Below are 23,599 nucleotides of genomic sequence, written 5' to 3'. Positions count from 1 at the left end.
TCAGAGAGGTTTTTGAGCTGGCACCAGTTACACTGCCATCTCATGAAACTTGTCATGATAAACATTGGTGTGGTGTCTGTGAGAAAAAAGGAGACATTAAACAGGAAGCTGTGATATATTGCACCCAGTGTCTCAAGAGATTCTGCAAGGAGCATCTTGAGGTAGGATAACTCTACAGTCATTTGGCCAAACCCTCACAGATACTTGTATGTGTCCCGTAGTAACTGTTACTCTGACACAGGACACTCACTCAGGGATGCACAACCTTATCAATACGCTTGTCATGGGAGAAAAAAATATTCCGAGTTATTTCACTGTGTGGCATGGTGGTTGGGGCCGTTGCTCTTAAAGGTTTACTTGCAACAAAATTCACATTACAGGTATTGGGTATCAAAAGATTCACCATGTCTTACTCTGCTGTGTTGTAGGTGCAAAATATGTGGAAATGTGATTGCAAGCTCTTAAAAGCTCAAAAACGAACAGTTAATCGCAGCCAGCCGTCACAAAAACACCGTAGTTTGGAATCTCTTTATTTGGCTGACGTACTCCAACAGTTTGTTTTGACACGTTTCATGTTATCACGTGAAATTAAAGGCCAATAAAAGGCTCGATATAAAACGTCTCGTAGCACTAGTTTATGACAAATACTTTGGGTTCTACCGGAAAGCCCGTATCAAATATAAATGCTCGCTACTTTACAGTTTCGTTTCAGCCTAGTCTAATCATCTATTCGTAATCTGATCATTTGACCCATACTTTCTGCCAAATTGCGCGAACAGTTTCTGCAGCATTTTTCGACTATCGCAGGTGACCAACAGGCTCCTCATGTTCATCAGAGGATGATATACACTCCTTCAAGCTTAGGTTGAAAAATTAAACAAATTTTTATGGTAGGTTTTGAGATATCAGTGCTCAAATGACAGCTTTACAATTATGATGAAACAGACGCATATAGACAATAGACATGGTTTTATTGAATTCGTGAAGTATATTTGTGAAAATATTTTGACGAATGAGGTTGCATGAAAGTGTAAACAGAAGCCATCTTGTTCAACTACGTCCCAGTTGAGCCGTTTTGGAAATGGATTCCAATCTACAGCGTTTTCGTGATGGCGGCGATTAACTGTTCGTTTTTGAGCTGCAAAGAGCTTGCAATCACATTCCCACATTTTTTGCACCTACAACACAGGAGAGTAAGACATGGTTAATCTTTTGATACCAAATAACTGTAATGTGAATTTTGTTGCAAGTCAACCTTTAAGATTTTTATTATCTCAATTTAAAGACCAAATAGGTCAGTGAAAGAAATAGATAAATGGATAAAAAAAATGGAAATGGATAAAACAACTTTACCTGCGATGCCTTATCTTAATAGTAAGAATAGTTCTATAACATTCACAAATTTTAAGAGTGGTGCTGTGTCATGTATGATATTTTTGATCAGTTATTTGGTGGTAGATATGCAAATTGACACACCTCAAAACATAACAGAGGTGATTGGAGAATATATTTCTTTAACTGATGTAGGGCTTTTGCAAGTTGAAATTCCTCTATCGAATAGCTTATTTTGATTAATTGCTGTTTACAATGGACATGGAAAGTAAGTTTTCATATTTTAATTATCAAGTTCACTATTTTTTATTTTATATAAAAAGTCAATAGCGTCTTGCAAACATCTTGCAATAATAGAATGAATGTTGCAAAAGAGGGATATTAATTGTTTTACAATTTTCCATTAAAACATTTTGCGCATATGTAGAACGATACAAAGTTATGGTTAACGGCGAAATATTTCCTTGTTCGTCAAAAAAATAATTTTTCCTCTAAAGGCAGTCTGAGCAAATGTCAAGGTAGACTTATAACATTGGCTCAAAATTACCTGTAAATAATTAGTTTTTAATAAAGTTTAATAAATGATCAATTTTAGAAAAAAACATTAGCTGAATGCCGGCGTTGCACCGTTAATAAAAAAGTTTTTGCATAGAAAATTTATTTTTATTTGGGCAAGTTTCTTCACCAAATGAATTTGAGTAACGTAACCTACAGTAGTTAAATCTTACTATAATAAGAGGTGTTATTATAACTTGATATAGCGTTAGGGAAAAATGTTGCATCAAGCTCTTTAAGCATGCTAGCTGAAGCTTGAGTATTTTAACCAATCGGCATCAATGATTGGAAGATGTATTAAGTATAATGTGAACTACTATTCATCGCTACATCCAGTTGGATATGTAGTCTAGTGGTTTGGCACGCTTGTCTGCATACCTGGAGATTCCGAGTTCAAATATCGGTCAAAGCTACTGTAATGCAGATGTTTTTCATTCCTAAAACTCTATTGCTATGACTGGACACACGCAGGACGAACAGACAAGGGATAAACCCTGAGATTTATACACAGATTATCTATATAACAAACTGGGCCTTTCTGGTGCTAATCTTCACTGGTTCTTTATGTACACTAGTTCAATGATACCAAAGCCATTGTAAGCTTGTAACCATGATTTCATGCATGCTCCTTTGATTATTCCCTTTCAGGTTCATGATGCTGTGCTAGAAGACCATCCTAAGATAAGCATGGCTGAGTTCAAGGCTTTGAATGCCAAAGCGAAGCCGAACATGTGTGAAAAACATGAAGATCAGGCAAACATTCTGGGGTGTAAAGTGTGCAGGTCTATATGCTGTGCCAAATGTGTGCCAGATCTAGACAGCTGTGACAACGGTTAGTTTACCATGTATGGGTGTTCTTCTCTTAACTTCATGTTAGCATGGTTGACTGTTTCAGTGTTTGTAATACAAGTTGTCTTCCCTTAATGACGGGTTACGTTCGAAGACCCTGTCACTAAGTGACTCTCTCATTAAATGAACCTACCTCCATTAATAAACGTTTTGTTTGATACTAGGCTCTTGTATTGCATATGTATAGGCTGTTTACACTGTGATGTACTTCTGTATCTTTTTTCTTTCTCTAATCTTTATTTGTTTTTTAATAATAAGTATAGACTTTAAACAAGCATATTTAGTATTACCATGTAAACAAATGTTTGGCTACCAGAGAGGTCAATGCGGTGGATGTTATGTAATTTTAGCTATTTTTATGTTTACTTTTTTTGAATTTCTCTTTTCATTCAGCGTTTTTATCTACCGCAGGTCTTTTTTATAGGGTTTCAGCTCCAGCCTATCACCCAGTACTGTATGCTCCTAAATGACTGATATTAACCTAACACTCGATACTGAATACAGTCACATCTCGGCTGCTTTATTTACGCTTTGACTCACTAACAGTGAAAGCACACTTTTGACAATCTTATCAATTTTTACCGTGTCGTCGCAACTCCAAGTCATTGCTAAATGAGCCTGTTGTCATGTGAGGACAACTTGTATTTTCATTTTTTATCATAAATCATGATAGGAAAGGCAAGAAAAGTGCCCTGTTAGGCTATTATTATTATTATATCACCGTTACACTCACATATTATCAAGTGGGTGATAAACACTGCTAGAAGAACAAGTAGGTTAACCAGGGGCCACCCTGTCAGCAGTTTATGCCGAGTTGTTCGAACATCAGTCAATCACAAAAGAGAAAGATTGTCTAGATTTTTAATACATGACTTTCGTATTATTCATATATTGGTCGTTGCTACAAACCTTATGAATATGTATTATTTAATGAATTATTGTATTTAGTATCTGCATGTAGGCAGATACATGAGTTGATATGTATGCATGTATGAGCGTGTATGCGTGTTCGCACAATCTTGATTTTGTATAGACTTCCAGACCTGCAAAACCGTTTAAAACCTACTCGTAGATTACCAACCTCTCTGTGAAGATTTAAAAACTCAAACATACGAGTCTTTTTAAACTGAATCTCAATTAAAACAAAATACATTTACCGTAAAACCTCTAATTGAACGTTATGGCACTCTATTTGTTAACCCTTCCTCTATAGTGGCCGTCAATTGGAAGCGGCGGTCAAATAGAGGCTGGCGGTGTATTCTTTAAATGGTTTGTCAGAATGTCGGGAAGATAAATTTAGCCCTATTATGGGCAAAGCGAATGTCGCTTATATTCTGCTCTCTTTTTTGGTCGAGCGATATTAAACCTTTTAAATGCTATGAATCCACAAACTTACCTCCAACTTGTCAAATATCACTTAATAAATATGCATTGAGAAGCCAAGTAATATCTTTACCCATCGATATCTATTGCTTGCAATTGACCAATGATGATATTATAGCCTGTGCCCTGCTTTGCAATTTGTTGACACTTTCAATTTTTAACTGATTCTAAACTTGAAGACATATTTTTATTTTATATCTATGTTTATTAATGTTGCATAAAAGCTCATTGCACTCATTGATATGTTTGCTACAATTTGCAGCCAAAACTGGCTTTTTATATGCAATAGAAGAGGAGTTACGAGCGTCGATCAGTTGTATGATCAGATTACCGCAATGATGTTATTAATTAATATGCTATAAATTTGCAAATTTATAAGTTATATAATGATATCTATCAAATGCTACAAATACATATTCATGAACATATTCATGATGTGACGTAAACGAATCATACTTATATAATATGCAGAAACAAAAATTAAATATTTTGAAACAAAAATGTTTGTATCGTTTGCTTGGACAGTTGCGTTTTGATTGTTGCTTTTGATGGAACGAACATCCTCTGGTTGTCCAATACCTTGCACAATATCTTCTGACCTCAATTCTTCTGCACTGCTGAATGATATTAGCGTCTAAACCACTTTGGCGAAGCAAAACTTTTATGCCCTGCATTTTAGCTTCGATTTAATCTCAATTAAACTAATATACATGTATCTGCTCTTCTGATGAATCTGTTTAATATTGAATTTAGTTGACAAGTTTATCATTGTTCCGTTTCAAAATAAATTCAAATATTTGGGAAAATGAGTATACTCTTGAAATTTATAAATTATATTGTTACTCCTGTCTGACTTCCTATAAAACTAAAACAGTAAACTACAGGGGCTAGTTAAAAAAGACGTACTTACTATAAGTTTTGCTTTGGTAGCCCTAAAATGTAATTTAAAAAAGTTTCTTACAATTATTTTCCATTGGCGCTGTTTTTAAAAGGGTCTCCCAGTCACTGAATATCAAGTTATATGCATATAGATATTTGTTACTTGCCATGTGAAAAGGTGTTTTCTATGTTGATGTGCAGTTTTTAAATAGTCTACGATGCTGTATAATGAAGCTCCGGATGTCAATTACAGGTATGCAAATCAAATTTTAATATTACAAATAAAAGGGTTTTTTCATTGTCAACTAAAATTTAGATGTCATCCTTTTATCTAATACTGTTGAAGCTGTGCATTTTCAAATATATTTTACCAATGGTTTAGAATACATTCTGAATTTGTTGTTATGGTTGTTTCAGGTGCGCAATACTGTCATTGATAAATACATGTATATTTTTGCAAATTATTGGAAGCTTGGCTAGTCCAATGTTCATAATAACTTTTTTGTGGAATTTTTCCGGGCGCTATTGAATCCTTATTATATAAATTCACACTCCATTGTTCTTAACAAATTGAAATATTGATGTGAACTTGTTGATGATGCATTTCTAAAGTTCATTGACAATTCAGACTGTGGTCTCACAACTAAAAGGGTTGCTATACCAGTCGATGCATCATGTCATTGTTGGCAAGTGCTTAGGTCCAACATGTTGATGCTTTTGGAGCACTTTCAGACTGCTTGAATTTCACTGGCTATTTTTTTTAGTGACCAAGCCACCTTTCTTGTTTTGGATATTGTAATTACCAGAATTAAAGTTGACGACATTGTGATAGTTTTCTTCACTACTAATAAAAATGGAAAAGTTATTTTAGTTAACTTAATTGGCTCAGACATTTTGAAGAGGTAACAGTGGCATGTAGGATTTACCTGTGCTACAACTAATCTCTGAAGCATGGCTATCGTTAAATATTGCCCTTCAACTGCTCAGAAACTAGGACTATTTACGGACTATTTTTTCTCTCCTTTATTCAGCTACGTCTCATATCCTGATTCCTTTGGATGACCTTTCATCTATTATTTTGCTTGATGGGACACCTGACAGCGCTGCCAAGGAGGATAAGTATGAGGAGCTGTTTAAGGAAGCCTCCAAACTACAATCTGCTTATGACAGTGACACTGCAGCCATGCTTACGCTTGTCCACGAGACGAGAGACGCCCAGGTTGTGTATTTGCCTTATCTTCTGCTTCTCTGCATTTGAATGGCGATAAACAAGATATTACAGGGCCTGTGATGTTCCTATTACTAGTTATAGATTAGATAGGATGCTGAGTAATGCTAGTACTTGATTCTACAAAAATACATGCAGGTGCTCTGCCTTCAACAACCCATAGTCGAGGTATCTAATCACTATGTTTCCATGATTCGCAAGTTTGAGTCAATCCACAAGTTAACCACATCGTGGAAATGGCACAAATCCGCAAGCTAAGGGGGTTTTGCTACTCGCAAATCTTTATTGAGTCCGTCATGCTTGCGAATGATGGAAACGGTACTTCCAAATGGTGCACATTAAAATATCGCCCAGGCTATTCCATTCTAAACTTTTTCACTCTTCAGTCATTCTTATTTCCATTTGAGCAGTTCCAATGTTCCGAACGAATGCTGCTAAGCCTGACAAGACTGCGTAGCTATTTATAGGGTCATTAATTAGGTTAATACTTGACCTATGGGGTCAAGCGCTGACATTAAATGTGCATCGTGCGGATGTTCATTGAAACACTTAATTGCAAAAAACTCCACCTTTGAGACAGACATATAACCTATACTTTGAATTTAACTTAAATGAATTTATCTTACTAAACACACAATTAAAGCTGAGTTTTATTATGTATTTTTAACTGTTTTACTGAACTTCAACTCCAACTTTTTTATCGCTAAAATTTTATCACCTATCGGTTTTCGGCTTCGTTTTCACTATAACTTTTAGTTGACTTCATTAAAACCTTCAACCTCATTCAACAAGAAAGCATGAGCGATGCTGTTCTCGAAAGCAGCTACAGACAGTACTGTTTTGGCTATTGAAGCCTTATTAGTGCAGCTCAGAGCCGCCAAGGGAGATAATTCCCATTGCCAATGAGAGTTGACTTCCTGTCATGCAACAACTAAGTTATTTCTCAGACTTTTAGAAAGTCGATGTGTTGACAAAAGAGTGCTCCAATCACAAAAGTGATGAGCTATGTATGAAGGTTAATAGTGTTGCACCTCTCATAGAGAGCTCAACGGAACCGAGTTAAAGGTACAAAGGAGTATTTGTTATATATATATTTACCGTATTTTTCGGGCTATTAGCTGCTACTTTTTTCAGATGTTTTGAGCCATGTGGTTTATTTAGAGGCTGCCACTATTCTGCGGTTTTTTCTTTCACCGCTAGGGTCGCACTAACCGGAATCTCCGGTAAGCGCGCATTTTGTGGTGAAAGAAAAAACGAAACAGTGCCTAATGGTACTGTTCCGTTAGGCACTAGGTTAAAAAGCGTCGTTTAATACGGAACAGGCACTGTTTCGTTTTAAACAGCAAAGTTGCTGCCGTTTTAAAAAGCACCGTCTTGAGTTCTGTGGCCAATACAAAAGGTGCAGCCTATGTATTGTTTTATTATCGGTTTTTTAAAAATATAGCAGATGCGGCTTATATAGGGGTGAGGTTAATAGTCCGAAAAATACGGTATATGTATATATAGTAAGCACTCCAACAACGTAAATAATCCGTTCCAGGAACATTTACGTTATAGGAAATTTATGTTATAAGAAGAGTAAAATACGTGTTAACTGCCTAATCCGTTCCAAGACCTTTCCAAACTCACTCCTTTGACCATGCAAAAAGGAAAAAAACTTGACTTAACTATTTTCATTTGTGCGCTATACCGTAACTGCAGTATTATTGGTTTGCATCGACATCTTTTCTCCTTTTTATGATCGATCTCACTCGTTTTATAGATCATGATTGCGGTAATTTTACAACTGGAAATTCCCCTGTCATACAGCCCACGACCAAAGTGATAATGGAAAAAGAAAGGGCACTGCTGGTTGAGAAATGCAATATTAGCAGTCAAATGGCACTGCAGTGCAATAAGAGAACTGCAATGGTAGCTGCAATGGTAGCTGTAATGTACTGGATGTTATTATGTACAACAAACAACAATAATGAAAGGAAAAGATTATATGTTTATATCTCTCCCTGCAATAGGAAAAATGCAATATTAGAAGTAAAATGGCAAGCTGCTGTGTAATATACACAGGCTGGGGGCTGTATATCATTGGTCATAGCAACCAATATCAAGAAGTTGTGATATTTATCTAGATTTCTGTATTTATATCTAAAAAAAATATGCTGAATTTAAAAATTTAAACAGATTTTAGCTGGTTGTCATAGAAATAAATGTACATCTATAAGAAAATGTAGGCCTATTACTTTGTTAAAAACGGCTTGGCAGTACCGCGATATTGGGCACAGACGTAGTATCATCAACAAAATCTTTAGAAAAATAATAACAGTAACATATTGCACACCATCGGTCACTATATACTTCGATCTTGTCAATTTGAATGATTATTCTTATAACTAAATCTTATAATAATCTTATAAAATCGAATAATCATTCTTACAAATAAATATTGTAATAATCTTATAAGAATCGTTGGAAAAATGTCATCGTCATTTCCTTTACTTTCACTGCTTTGGACATCAGTTGGAATACCAAAGTACTCATTATAAGTGTCCAAAATGTCAGAGTCCGGTAGAATCGGCAAAAAAGAAACGATTACTTTTCAGTACTTCTACGTTTATTACAGAAACCTTCGGCAATTGGACAATGCCATAGACTGGTGAAATGTGCACGTTTTTCTCGTGAAATGCGTACGGTTTAATAGTTCTACTATCTGTCGCACGGCTTTATTGGCATTTTGTTTGCCGGTCTTAATTTTAATTAAAAAAGGCTTATCAGGTTTCAATGGCAATTTTAGGCCAAATTAATCTGTCTAGTTATGTATTTTTCGATCAGATGGGTAAGTTTTAGGATATTGTCTCAACTTTTCAAAGACTTGGTAACCTTTTTAAGTAGGTTTATATGTGTTTTGTATCATTATTATACTTAACCCTTTTACAGGTGGTGCGACATTAATGTCGTTTTGCGATATCGATCCTAGTGGGTGGTGCGACATTAATGTCGATATCGTACGCACTACGTATTAAGACTTACTACTGGTCTGTGTTCATTTTTCTAATTTAATCACGTTATAAAGTAAAAGAACACATATGGCGACTTGAATAACTACATTTTAGCCATGTATCTTTTCATTTCAACTTGTTTTGGGGCGATCGTTATCAAACGTCATTCAATGTTTTTTTTATTCAATAAAGATACTAAGCCTTTTCCCCCGAATCGAATTTTATGCTTTTATGTGAACAAAAGAACTGGCTATTGGTCTGTGTTTGTTTTTCTATCAAATTAAATACTTTTAAAGTAAAAGAACACATGTGAGGACTTGAATAACTACATTTTAGACATGTATCTTTTCATTTCAACTCGTTTTGGGCGATCGTTATCAATATCGATGTGTTTTTTACTCGGTAAGATACTGAGCCTTTTTCCCCCACGAAATGATTTTTATGCTTTACGATCGTTGTCGATGCCCTTTCTTTGTGCTTTTTTACTTAGTGAGATCCAATCATTGATCTTTTGAGATCACAAAAAACATTTTATAATCATGGCTTCATCTTCCCAACGACCTGCTAGATCAACTCGAAGGGCCCAGTTTGTTTTGGCAGATTCTATAGTTGATGACTCAGACAGTGACTCAAATTTTTCTGATGTGAATCTAATGGACTTTGATATAAGTGATGAGTCTAGTGATGACGATGCTTCTGTTGTTGGGCCAAGGGATGGTGGAGGAGATGCAATCAGTAATGATGTGGTTTGGACTGTAATTAGAAACCTTACCAATGACAAATGCCCCAATGTCAATGATTTTACCAGTCCCATTGGGCCAGTATTTGTTCCACCAGAGGTATCTTGTAAAATGCTTTATTTGTAATATAAATACAGAATATGTTTTATTCAACAATATAACATTATCGCAAAAACAATCAAATTTTTCAATTTTCTTAAAAATTTACATGTTTAAGGGTAGTTTAAATAGCTCATATAGGCACAAAGGGTGTAAAACTGTTTGTACAGTGCCTTGTTATATGATACAAACCTATCATACAACTATAGTGTAGCAAAAAATATTTCAATAAAGTTTCAAAATTTTCATTTTTTTGAAAAATTAATTCACCCGTGACGAGCTGATATAGGCTCAAAAACTCACCTGCGAAAGGGTTAAACGGCTCTACACAAAAATGGTTAAATTTTTTGATGGGATTTCGGTGCAAGGGTTTGGTTACGGTGGTTGACGGATAATTTTTTGGGAGTTGTGTGCGCATATGCATTTATCATAAAGCTCCCAAACCATCGCTTCGCTCGTGTTTGGTTGTAGGACGAGTTGATGGGTACTGCACATTTTTTTACGCTCATTTACAACGACTTGCTCATTTTTTCTAAGCAGCAAAGTTTATTCTGCGAAGTAAAACTAATAATAACAAATATTTTGTATGTTTACAATAAGGCAAAACAACAAAATATTTTTACTTTTAAAGCAGTTCTACCTGTGCGTCATCTATTTGTAACCAGGGGTCAAGGTTAGGATAAAAGATTACTTTTGACCAAACTCCAATTCATGACATTCAGATTGGTAGACCGACGCTGTAACCAGGGTTGACAAAAATATCGATATTTTTTAAACAAATGAATATTTTGAAAAAAATTTGAAGTTAGGTTGAACTTGTATGGTGTTTACATTGTGATTGATGTATTTTATAAGTTCAATTAAGTTGTATGGGGTCAGTCAGCAATGTTTAATACCAAACTTGATTTATTGTAAGCCTAGTATAATAATGATATTTGTAAATATAAAAATATTCGTCAAACATTGCATTGGAAATCATGACAAGAATGCAAAGTGCAAACAAAATAGTGCAAATAGTAAATACACACTATGATAGTCCAAGCACGTTCTAATGTCCTACTTTTGTCTAGTTTAGGTATTTGTAAACAAACAACAGCTTGCCAGCCTTCACCACACCAAGACAATTTCTCAACTTGCTGTGAACCAGTCCACATGATGAAAACACACGCTCAACACTAGCAGTCAGAGTTATGTCATCCCATTTATAGATCTTATACTGAGCCAGAATTGTTTGAAGCTATTCATTGAAAGATTTTTACAGAAAATGATGAGATGAGTTACTCTGTCATCTCAGTGAGTCAGTGTAACGTGCTTACAATTCTGTTTCTGGGTGTCAGATAGTTCAGTTCGAAATCATGGATTATGAAGTTCAAAGAGTTTTCAGCAAGCTGGTCTTCCAATAAGGCAATAAAATATAACAGTTTAACACGAGATGAGATATTCAGATTAGTGAGATAGCACAGGGATGAAGAAATACAATTTAAATCTGAAAAACTCTTCTCAACTCAAACACTAATTACCCTACAGGATGAAAATATTCGTTGGTCATAAAAATTCGCGATTTCGCGAACAGTCAATCCCGCGAATTATTAAATTCAGTGAATAATTAGTTCTATTTTTAATCACAAGAGAGAATAATTACTGCATCAAATTGAAAACTAGTCGCTAGCCTAGTTTTTAATGTAAATACTAAACGTAATTGAGTTCCAAAACGTTTTTAAAATCATTGCCTGAGCTTTGAGCTAACACCATTGGCAATGCATCACATTTATTTACAAAATTATTCGAGGTTGTCACAAGATATGCAGAATGGCGTCATCGCGAAAATAGCCCCGAGGCAGAAGTACTAAACATAACCGAGTTCCAAAACTTCTTTAAAGTCATCGCCAGGCTTCGAGCTTTATTGCCATTGCGTCAAACTTTACAAAATTATTCAAGGTTTTTACAAGTTATTCGGCATGGCTTCAGCATAGCAAAAAGCTCTCTTAGTCTTTTTTACATTAGAATCAACTCCATCAATCTCTAATACCGAAGTCAAGGACGATCATGATTCTGATCTGGACATTATGGTAAGTATTTGATTTGCAGTGCAGATACGTTTTTTCATAATCAACTGCATTAGTTAATTCTTTTGTTTCAAAACTGATCGCTTTCATCAAATACTTCAGCTATTGTTTTTGTACTTCCTCAACACTCGTTAATATTTTTTCTTTTTTGTGTTTACTGCAGATTGACTACGAAAACTAGAGACAAATAGTAATAATATTCGTCAAGGCAGGAATATTGGCAGAGAAGCAACCAGTCAACCTAGACCCCTTCATTGACAACAACTCCTTGATATTGCTGTAGCAAACATGATTAAATTATATATTTTATTTCATGTATAGATGTATTATAATTTATTACAAACTTGTGTGTACAAATAAAATATTTCAAATACAAATAAAATTTTACAAACGATGAATGGAGTAAATATAAACAGTTTAGTCTATATGGCGGTTGTCTAGCAATAAAATTAAACTGGTACTCTTGATATGTGAATACTCGCGTGTAATGGTGGTTTCTGACTAGCTATTTTGGTAATAGCAGCTCTGTCGCTGTCACTGTCTTGGGTATGTGTTGAAGGCGATTCTCTCGCTACTACATGGCTGGTAAGGAAGTTGTCATCAGAACTCTCCTCGCGGCTTACTATTACAAAGTTCTGCCGGTTGGCCAAAGATTTGTGCTCGTAAAGGCGTTTTCGTTCCTTTTTAAAAACAGATATATTCTTCTCGTAAGTAGCTGCGGTCACTTCAACCTCAATTTCCAGACCTCCCTGAATGATTGGTGATCTTCTAAGAATGACATCTACCACCCTTGCAATCATTGTTCTTCGGTGTATGATGAAAAATCTCTCTCTCACACTAAAACAAATAATGAAGCAGTAGGGATGGAAAAAATTAGTATTGCGTTTTACCGAAGAACCAAAGTAAAATTTGACTAATTTAGTAAATGTAAAAAACTCATTACTTACCACAAGTTGTTGGCTTATCAAAGGCCTCCAAAGCGATGAATATTTGTGAAAACCTCTGGATGCAGCAAAAATTGTTTACCGTAGAATAGCATGATCGCCTCGCAGTTGTAAGCTAAATATAAACCGGAACATGCGGTGTGCGCATGCGTAGGAATATCTATTACTAGCCGCAATAGAGTTAACTTTTCCTAGAGAGTGGCAGTTTTCAGCCGCGAATAAATTCATCCGCGAATATGCATGAAAAGACAATTTTCGCGAAATATAACTCCGCGAATAAATTCATCATGTATGGTAATTGGTCTAGCCAATGTTACCTATTTGGTCTGGTTGTCTTTGTTTGTCTGTGTTGGGTAAGCCTAATAGGCCCCTATGCAAGTATTTGATGATTTTAGGTGTTAGCATTTTTAGACTGTTAGCAATAGTTGTGAGGTGAAAACGGAATGATAAAATGGATATTTTCAAAGATATCGATTTTTTTGACCCAAAAATATCTTATCTATCGATGATATATATATCAAGCGATATATATCAAACCCACCCTGGCTGTAACACCTGCACCAATCGATCGCCTCTGTGTTTATGAACAATCGCGCAGCTATCCTATTTTCCTTTTTGTCGCCACATTTAACGATCTATTGCAACGAACCAGAATGTTGTGAAAGTTATACATAATAAATATAACGTTATATGAACGATGTTTTTTCTTGCACAAGTGCTGCGAGATAAACTAACATTCAAATCGAATTTGAAACCTCGCCCGACTCGACACTTTACGGTGTATGGAATTTTTTACGTAGTACGAAACAAAAACTTCACATAAATTTTTTACATTATCTGGACTTTACGTTAGAGGAGGTATAGGAGCGTCTACTGTATATAAATATATATATATATGTATCACTTCTTAATAGACTGCTATGTATTGTAGTTGGATGCTGTCAGACTTCAGTATAATGTATTGGAGAATGAACTGCTGGAGAATAGGTCGAAGTCAAAGACTAAAATAGCTAGTTTCCTAGAGGAAGCATTACTCCAAAAATGGAGTCAACTCCGCAGTCAAAGGCAAATGCTCGAGTCAAAAGTCAAACATGCTGTGTCGGTAAATAATCTTATGGTTGTTCAATCAAAGTGCGCCTCATATTCTCTGCGCCACTATTAATGAGTCTTATATGTATTTAATGACAGACAATCTACATTATCCATACTGCCATGTGTTTCTAAGAACAAAGGCTAGGTTATCTATTAGTTGTAGTCAAGTACTCAAACCACTATCTCTGTTTAAGATGGTTTGAATCTCCCTCGAACTCATATTTTCCCATTAATATCCACATGTGTTTATAGCCACATTTGCGTTTACATATATCCGCTTATGTGCAGCCTGCCTGATCAGACTTTGCTTAAAGGTTGACTTGCAACAAAATTCACATTACAGTTATTTGATATGAAAAGATTCACCATGTCTTACTCTGTTGTGTAGTAGGTGTAAAATATGTGGAAAGGTGATTACAAGCTCTTAAAAGCTAAAAAACGAACAGAAAATCGCAGCCACACGAGACCGCCGTAGTTTGGATTCTCTTTTCAAAACGGCTCAAATGTGACGCAGTTGTGAGAGATGGTTTCTGTTTACACTTTCCTGCAACCTTATTCGTCAAAATCTTTTCACAAATATACTTCATGCATTCAATAAAACCATGTCTATTGTTCTTACGCGTCTGTTTTATCGTCATTGTAATCCTGTCACTTTTAGCAGTGATATCCTATAACTTACCGTAAAAATTCGTTTAATTTTTTAGCCTTAGCTTGAAGGAATATATATCATTTTCTGATAATCATGACGAGCCTGTTGGTCATTTGTGATAATCGAAAAGTGCTGCAGAAATTATTTGCGAAGTATTGGGTCACACGATCAGATTACGATTTGCCGATTAGACCAAAACAAAACTGTAAAGTAGCGAGCATCTATATTTGATACGGGGTCTTCAGTAAAATCCGAAGTGTTTGTCACAAACTAGTGCTACGATAAGTTTTACATTGAGCTTTTTATTGGCCTTTCAATTCACATGAGAACATCACGTGACAAGACAATAAATAAATTTCATGATTACATCATCGAAATAAAGAGACTCCAATCTACGGCAGCTTTTCGTTTTTGAGCTTTTAAGAGCTTGTAATCACATTTTTACATATTTTGCACCTACAACACAACAGAGTAGACATGGTGAATCTTTTGATACCAAATAACTGTAAGGTGAATTTTATTGCAAGTCAACCTTTAAGCTGCCATTGACATTTGTGTAAACCTACCATAAAGATTCGAATCGGGCTCACTGCTGGCTTTGGTTATGTTTTTAGGCAGACATTGTGCAAAAATTTGAAGAATGGAGAGAAGAACTTGCCAGGTTGATCTTGGAAGACTTTCCTAGTCTCAGAGTTGCCTCTCAGCTCCAGCTTAAAAAGAGAGGTTTGCATACATAGACATAAGTTGGTTAAGCTTTGTCTAGTTTATATATAATATATATATATATATATATATATATATATAGATATAAAGCAAGTAGCATAGTTGAGTTTATAGAATAGGAAAGGTTGACCTAGCAGATTTCAACACCAGTTTATCAGTTAACCCATAGAGTTATCTCCCCCTAGAGTGATAACTACACGAGCGTTTCCGGTGCCAACAAGGAGCGTTTAGGCCACACCCCTTTTTTGTGCTAGTCAGTCGTAGTGATTGACTAGATCCAGAGCCGTTTAGTTTCACAGAGTCCCGTGACCAAAAGCCGGAAACAAAAACGCTTGATTCCAAGCAAACCCGATTGACATACTGATCTCTAATGGAATATTCTTACCTCGCTCTCAACATCTCACTCTTTTGCATTTACTTAATTTTGTTACAAAAAATCATTTGTCATTTCTTGTAGGAAAATTTGTCTTCTTTCAAATGGTGTATAATACAATAATCAATTTCAGAGCGACTGCCAATGAGAGTAATTTTTGTTGGTTAGTTTTGCGGCATCTCCATTGTAACTTATATAAAACAATAGTGGGCGCAGCCTATTTGTTTGGAGCCGTGCGAGCACATATGATATACACATTATACATATATACATTATACATATACATATATACATTGATATACACATCCGTTAGCAGCGAAACTCTGTGAAATTATACAGCTCTGTACTGTCAGAGTCACATAGCTTTAAAAAATCTTGCAACCTAAACCGGAAACAAAAACGTCCGATTCCAAACAAACCCGATCGACATACTGATCTCTAATGGAATATTCATACCTCGCTCTCAATACCGCTCTTTTTTTGCATTTACTTTACGTTTTTACAAAAACGTTATTAGCAGCTTTTTGTAGGAAATTTTGTTTTCTTTCAAATGGTTCATAATACAACAATCAATTTTAAAGTGACTGCTAATGGGTTAGTTTTTGTTGATTAATGTTGCGGCTTCTCCATTATAACTTATATAAAAATAGTAGGCGTGGCCTGTTTGTTTGGAATCGAGCGAGCTCCCGTATACGCTTCTGTTGGTCGCGGGACTCTGTAAACTATACGACACTGACTAGATCCATAACATCAGCCATGAGAAGGGTTAAACAAGGTTCATGAATTTCCAGTTAAAGATGTAGTTGCGTCAAAAAAGTCAATTTAATGAAATTAGGACCCATAAAAGGCTAAAACATCAGCTACAATTTGATGCCATTTTTGTCTTTGTAGACCAACCCTGTCCAGAGATATATGCGTTTGAATGAGGCCCTCTTTTAAAAAGCTCACGTTCCAGCGGGTGCCTATTTCGTGACGTCACAAGCAAGATATCTGAAACGAAACCACGAGCGATAAATATGAGGTCGCTTCGTTAGCCAATCATGAGCGCAAAATCTTTATATAGGCCATAATAAATGTTATCACTCGTAAAACGCGTTGTCTGTGATCTCGAAGAATCTCATCGTTAGAGAATTCTCAACGATACTGATTCAACGCGTTTCAACAATTACTAAGTTATACTTAGTTTTGTATAGAGTCTGCGACTCAGAGTTATTTGAGCAACTTTTAGTAAAAGATTGGAGTAGACAGCCTATGGCTGTTGACAGGCGTCAGCAGCGTTTTGCTGCAGAGGAAGACAGAATGGAGGTAAATTAACTTAGAGTCTTCTATACTTAAGTAAATATAATATTTTTATAGTCATAAATACATTTACTAATTAATAAAATGATAATTCTTTGCTATCTCTAATCATCGTTTCATAGCTTATCTGCTGTTTTACCTAGCTTTAATATTTTTTTCGAATTTTCTTTGATAAATTAGAGTCATGATTACCAATTATTTTAGAAAGTGGGTAAAATCGATTGATCATTGCAAATCTTTAATTTCCAGAACCAAAGCTTCGAATCGTTGGCTTGGCTTGCTTGTGCCTTTATTAAATGTTTATTCGTTTTTAAAATTACACTCGCAATCTATTTAACTCCCAATTTGGAAGCTGTCAATAGATACGCTTTAGAATGACATATTTATGAATGACATATATTTATTGCATTTTTTTTACTGATTACAGAATGTTTATGTCGTCCCACCAGCCGAAGAAGCTTTGTCAGTGTGGAAACTGCCATAAAGTGGAAAGAGACTTGAATGTGTGCTGCATAAGCCATGATGTTTTGTTTGAGTTTGTTGCAGTAGATGAATTTGTCTTATTGTATCAGCTAATACTATCTGAGTGGCCACGACTTGATGAATATTTTTAATAAAAGTTTTATGCCGAGATGAAAATCTTTTTGCTTGTAAAAATTATATAATAAAATAATATTGTTGAAGATAATGCAAAACATGATTTGCAGAATATTGTAGTGAATTGGATATGGTATATGGATGTCCGCAGAACTGGAGGTGAGTTCAAATCTAGTTTGCAGCAAACTTCTCATCTTTAAAACTCTATCCCTGTCTATATTCTTTTCAAAGACGTGGCTTGCTTATTTCACGTCGGTAGTATTCGATAAGAATACTACTAGTAAGAAACTAGTACGTAGACGGTGTATGCTATGATATACAGCCCTGCCCCAAAGATAGGCGACAGGCATAATGTGGGCAGGGCTTATAAGAGGCTGTATATCGTTAGTATAATGGGTAGCTGCTGATACGAAGACCGCGTTCTACATAGTGACTTGACAGAATTACCGTAGACCGGTAGAATTGGTAGTCGGTACCCAAATGTTTACGCAACATTTGGAGAAAGTGAGTAGAACAAATTTTCAATTTTCGTTATTTGAGGCCTTTGAAACATTCATAATAATGCATCTGTAGCAGGATTTAAAATTTTATTCTAGCCAACATGAGCAAATACAAAATAAGATATATGCCAATAGAGCCGCGTAAGACTAGACTTTTATCGCAAATAGCCGATGTGAATACGAGAGATAGAGACAGGTTGCCTAACGCGTGACATCACTTTGGGCAAGTCTGGGCACGTTTTTGTGGCCTGAGCGTTTTTACGGCGATCAGATTTTTTCGGTTTTAATCTTCAAATATCTTGGCAATGCGATCGCGTAACACAACAAACAACATATCAACTGATAGAGCAAGAAAATGCTTTCTTTTAAGATCAACTTAAATTTGACGCAACTACATCTTTAAGATAGTAATTAATGCTCATATTAAAGATGTGGTTGCGTCAAAAAATTCGATTTAATGAATATAAGACCCATAAAAGGCTAAAACATCAGCTACAATTTGATGCCATTTTTGTCTTTGTAGACCAACTCTGTCCAGAGATATATGCGTTTGCATGGGGCCCTCTTTTAAAAAGCTCACGTTCCAGCGGGTGCTTCTTTCGTGACGTCACAAGCAATATATCTGAAAAGAAACCACGAGCGATAAATGTGAGGTCGCTTCCTTAGCCAATCATCAGCGCGAAATTTTTATATAGGCCGTAATAAATGTTATCACCTGTAAGACGCGTTGGCTGTGATCTCAAATTTATGAATTTTACTCTATTATTAAATCGCATGGACATCGATATTTACTAAATTAATTAACATCGTTACTTTAATGAATTACTTGATCGACACGTTTTATTGGCGAATAACATAATTGTAAAAGTTGCTGCGAAGGTGACTCCGAGTTTCCTTGGCATCAGGTAGTAAAAGTTCTACGGAGGAAGATCGGAGAATGGAGGTAAATTTATCTTTTAATTTGAGTCTCCTATAGAGTTTCCTGTTGAGTTTACATTCAGATTATATTTCCCTGTTTGAGGCTAAATGTAATTTCCTGCGCATGCGAGATATGTATATACAGTGAGTCCTTGACGGCTTCTTTTTAATCTTTAGCATCTAGCAATACAATGGCTTAGATTGATGAATATACTAAAGGTAATATTTTAGTACTCATTAATACATGTACTAATTAATTAAATTATAACTTTTGCTATTACTAATCATCGTTTTATATTTTTTTATCGGTTCACCTAGCTACATTTGCTTCAAATTTTCTTTGGCAGTTTTATCTAGTAAATTAGATTTATGATTTGACTTTAGATGTTCACTTTTCACTTATAGAACCAACTTCCAGAACCAAAGCTTCGAATCGTTGGCTTGGCGTACTTGTGCCTTTGTTAAACATTTATTCGTTTTTAAAATTACACTCACAATCTATCAAACTCCCAATTTGAAAGCTTTCAGTAGATACGCTTTAAAATGACATATCTATGAATGACATATATTTATTGCATTTGTTTTACTGATTACAGAATGTTTATGTCGTCCCACCAGCCGAAGAAGCTTTGTCAGTGTGGAAACTGCCGTAAAGGGGAAACAGAGACTTGAATGTGTGCTGCATAAACCATAATGTTTTGTTTGAGTTTGTTGCAGTAGATGATTTTGTCTTATTGTATCAGCTAAAACTATGTGAGTGGCCACGACTTGATGAATATTTTTAATAAAAGCTTTATGCCGAGATGAAAATCTTTTTGCTTGTAAAAATTATATAATAAAATAATATTGATGAAGATAATGCAAAACATGATTTGCAGAATATTGTAGTTAATTGGATACGGTATATAGATGTCCGCAGAACTGGAGAATGTGAGTTCAAATCCAGTTTGCAGCAGACTTCTCATCCTTAAAACTCTATCCCTATGTATATTATTTTCAAAGGTAGTAAGAAACTAGTTTTCAGTGTTGGCAATGATATACAGCCCCGCCCCAAGGATAGGCGACGGACATAATGTGGGCGGGGCTTTTGGGAGGCTGTATATCGTTAGTGTGGGTAGCGGCGGAAGTGTGCTGATACAAAGACCTTATTCTACAGTTTCTTGACAGAATTACCGTAGACCGGTAGAATTGGTAGTCGGTACTCAAATGTTTACACAGCATTTAGAGAACGTGAGTAAGACAAATTTTCAATTTTCGTTGTTTGAGGCCTTTGAAACATTCATAATAATGTATCTGTAGCAGGGTTTAAAATTTTATTCTAACCAACATGAGCAAATTCAAAATAAAATATATGCCAATAGAGCCGCGTAGGACTAGACTTTTATCGCAAATAGCCGATGTGAATACGAGATATATTGACAGATAAATTCACTCGTGACATCATTTTGGGCACGTCTGGGCATGTTTTTTTGGCCTGAGCGTTTTTACGGCGACCAGATTTTTTCGATTTGAATCTTCAAATATCTTGGCAATGAGATTGCCTAACACAACAAACAACATATCAACTGATAGAGAGAAAAAAGTGCTTTCTTTTAAGATCAACTCAAATTTGACGCAACCACATCTTTAAAGAAATGATGATTATAGTTTATTACTCTAATATATGCTTATTATTTAAAGCAATTTAATACCTACCAGGGATCGCTAAACATATTATGGAAATGTTTACTTTTCCATATCCATTTCCATAAACATAAATATTTCCATAATTTTAGGGAAATGGATATGGAAATTTTATTTTAGAAATATGGAAATGGTATGGAAATGGAAATAATATGGAAATGAATTATGGAAATGTTATGGAAATACTATGGAAATGAAGTAGGGAAACGTTATGAAAATGAAAATGGAAATAATATGGAAATGAAGTAGGGAAATGTTATGGAAATGGAAATCAATTATGGAAATCAATTATGGAAATGTTGTGGAAATGGAAATGAAGTAGGGAAATGTTATGGAAATGGAAATGAATTATGGAAATGAATTATGGAAATGTTGTGGAAATGGAAATGAAGTAGGGAAATGTTATGGAAATAGAAATAATATGGAAATGAATTATGGAAATGTTATGGAACTGGAAATAATATGGAAATGAATTATGGAAATGGAAATTGTGACATACACGTAATCCCTGATACTTACATGACTTGCAAAGGCACTGAATAGATAGTGTTAAGTAAGTGAGTTAACGCAATCAGTTACTCATAGATAAGATAGATAGTCATACTGGGGTTGTATTACATTAGTGTGATGGGAAGCTAATCGACTGCCATCAACTATGAGCTGTACTACCCAAGTTGCCCGAGTAATAAAAAAGTCTTTGGACAGAAAATTTATTTTTTTATAACATTTACCATTCTAACTTTTAAACTTCATATCATGAGAAACTTTTTTTAAGCAGTTCAAATAAATTAAGAGAAAAAAAGAAAACAATTGTAAAGGTTTTCAAGCTTTTTCAAACAACTACAACTTTTAAATTTCATATCATGAAAGAAGTGTTTTGTTGAAATAAATTAGGAAGAAAAACAAAACTGTAAATGTGTTTAAATGTAAAATAATTAGCAAGTAATGGCTAAATATAATCTGTTTAGCTATGATTACAATTAAAAATTATTTAATAAATGAGGTAATAAAAAAGTCTATTTTATTTTTATATAATTATAATTTAGTATAATTAGGTATAATTTATTTTTATTTAACATATAACAACATTTGCCATTTTAACTTTCAAACTACATATTATGAGAAGTGTTTTGTGTAATTGAAATAAATGAAAAGAAGAGAGAAAATAAAAACAACTGTAAATGTTTTCAAGCTTTTTCAAACTACAACTTTTAAATTTCATATCATGAAAGTTTTTTGTTGAAATGAATTAGGAAGAAAAATGAAACTGCAAATGTGCTTAAATGTAAATGTGAAATAATTAGCAAGTAATGGCTAATTATAATCTGTTTAGCTATGATTACAATAAAAAATTATTTAATAAAGTAATAAAAAAGTCTATTTTATTTTTAAATAATTTTAATTTAGTATAATCAAGTATAATTTATTTTTATCTAACATATAACAACATTTGCCACTCTAACTTTCAAACTTTTTGCTTGCTTACATCAAGCAAAGATGTTACTGGTTTGCTTCAAGCCAGTCTGTGTATTTGATTGATATGTATTGAAGTCTAATATTACATGCAAGGGCTGTTTGTGAACTGTGGTGTCAATGAATCACTCTATCACCATACAATGTCAATACTTTCAGTGGATGGCAGTCGATTAGCTTCCCATCACACCAATGTAATACAACCTCAGTATGACTATTTATCTTATCTATGAGTAACTGATTGCATTAACTCACTTACTTAAAAGTTGACTTGCAACAAAATTCACATTTCAGTTATTTGGTATCAAAAGATTCGCCATGTCTTACTCTGTTGTATGGTAGGTGCCAAATATGTGGAAATGCGATTAAAAGCTCTTAAAAGCTCAAAAACAAAAAGCCGCCGTAGATTGGAATCTCTCGATTTCGATGACGTATCCGCGGATTTTGGTTATTGTCTTGTCACGTGATGTTCTCGCGTGAATTGAAAGGCCAATACAAAGCTCAATATCAAACTTATCATAGCAATAGTTTATGACGAACACTTCGGGTTTTACCTAAGACCCCATATCAAATATAGATGCTCGCTACTTTACAGTTTCAGCTTGGTCATTTCGTCCGACTATTCAACATACGTGTACATGTCCGAGTTGCGATCATAAAAAATGTCAAATTCTGAATAGTTAATACCCTGGCGTTTCGAGCCTGACGCTCTATCTGAAGAAGATCCTCAACAGAATCAAACCTCCTAGCAAGTAAGCACCGCCACTAGCCAGCTCTTATGTGCCAAGCTAGCTAGTAGTAATAGTTTTAGCTTGAGAGTGATAGAACGAATATTATTATTATATACATGTATATGATTGTAATAATGATAATTATCGCTTCATTTGGCGAAAAAATAATTACAGATTTTTCTCGAATGACAACATTAACAATTTTAATATTTAAATCTAGTGCTGCACTGATATACTGTTGGATAACATCGACCTGATGTATTAGCTATGGTTTGTTTGTTTGTGAATATTATTTATTGAGGTTTTCATGAGAAAATAGTGTTCTGTTGACCTCATAATTAAAAATTAAAGCTAATATAATGTGGTATAATATGATAATTGAGAATAAAATTGATAGTGGCTACAATAATATGATTTCTATAAGAGGATAATAAGGTCGTTGATTGAGCTTAGATTGATTAGATTAGATTGATTGGTTGCATAGACATATCTG

General features: G+C 34.7%; 1 protein-coding gene across 1 annotated transcript in view; it reads left to right on the top strand.

Moving 5' to 3' along the window:
* LOC137388567 (tripartite motif-containing protein 2-like) overlaps nucleotides 1-23,599 on the top strand; it is a 49,942-nt gene that overhangs the window by 8,944 nt on the left and 17,399 nt on the right. Inside the window, exons 2-6 of the mRNA XM_068075050.1 lie at nucleotides 5-161; nucleotides 2,536-2,719; nucleotides 6,030-6,217; nucleotides 14,000-14,170; nucleotides 15,424-15,532. Coding sequence (XP_067931151.1) covers nucleotides 5-161; nucleotides 2,536-2,719; nucleotides 6,030-6,217; nucleotides 14,000-14,170; nucleotides 15,424-15,532 — 809 coding nt within the window. The remainder of the gene's footprint in view (nucleotides 1-4; nucleotides 162-2,535; nucleotides 2,720-6,029; nucleotides 6,218-13,999; nucleotides 14,171-15,423; nucleotides 15,533-23,599) is intronic.

The sequence above is a fragment of the Watersipora subatra genome, chromosome 2, assembly GCF_963576615.1.
Source record: "Watersipora subatra chromosome 2, tzWatSuba1.1, whole genome shotgun sequence".
Taxonomy (NCBI): Eukaryota; Metazoa; Bryozoa; class Gymnolaemata; order Cheilostomatida; family Watersiporidae; genus Watersipora; species Watersipora subatra.
The sequence above is the reverse complement of the archived record's forward strand: the minus strand, read 5'-3'. Positions and strand labels throughout refer to the sequence as shown.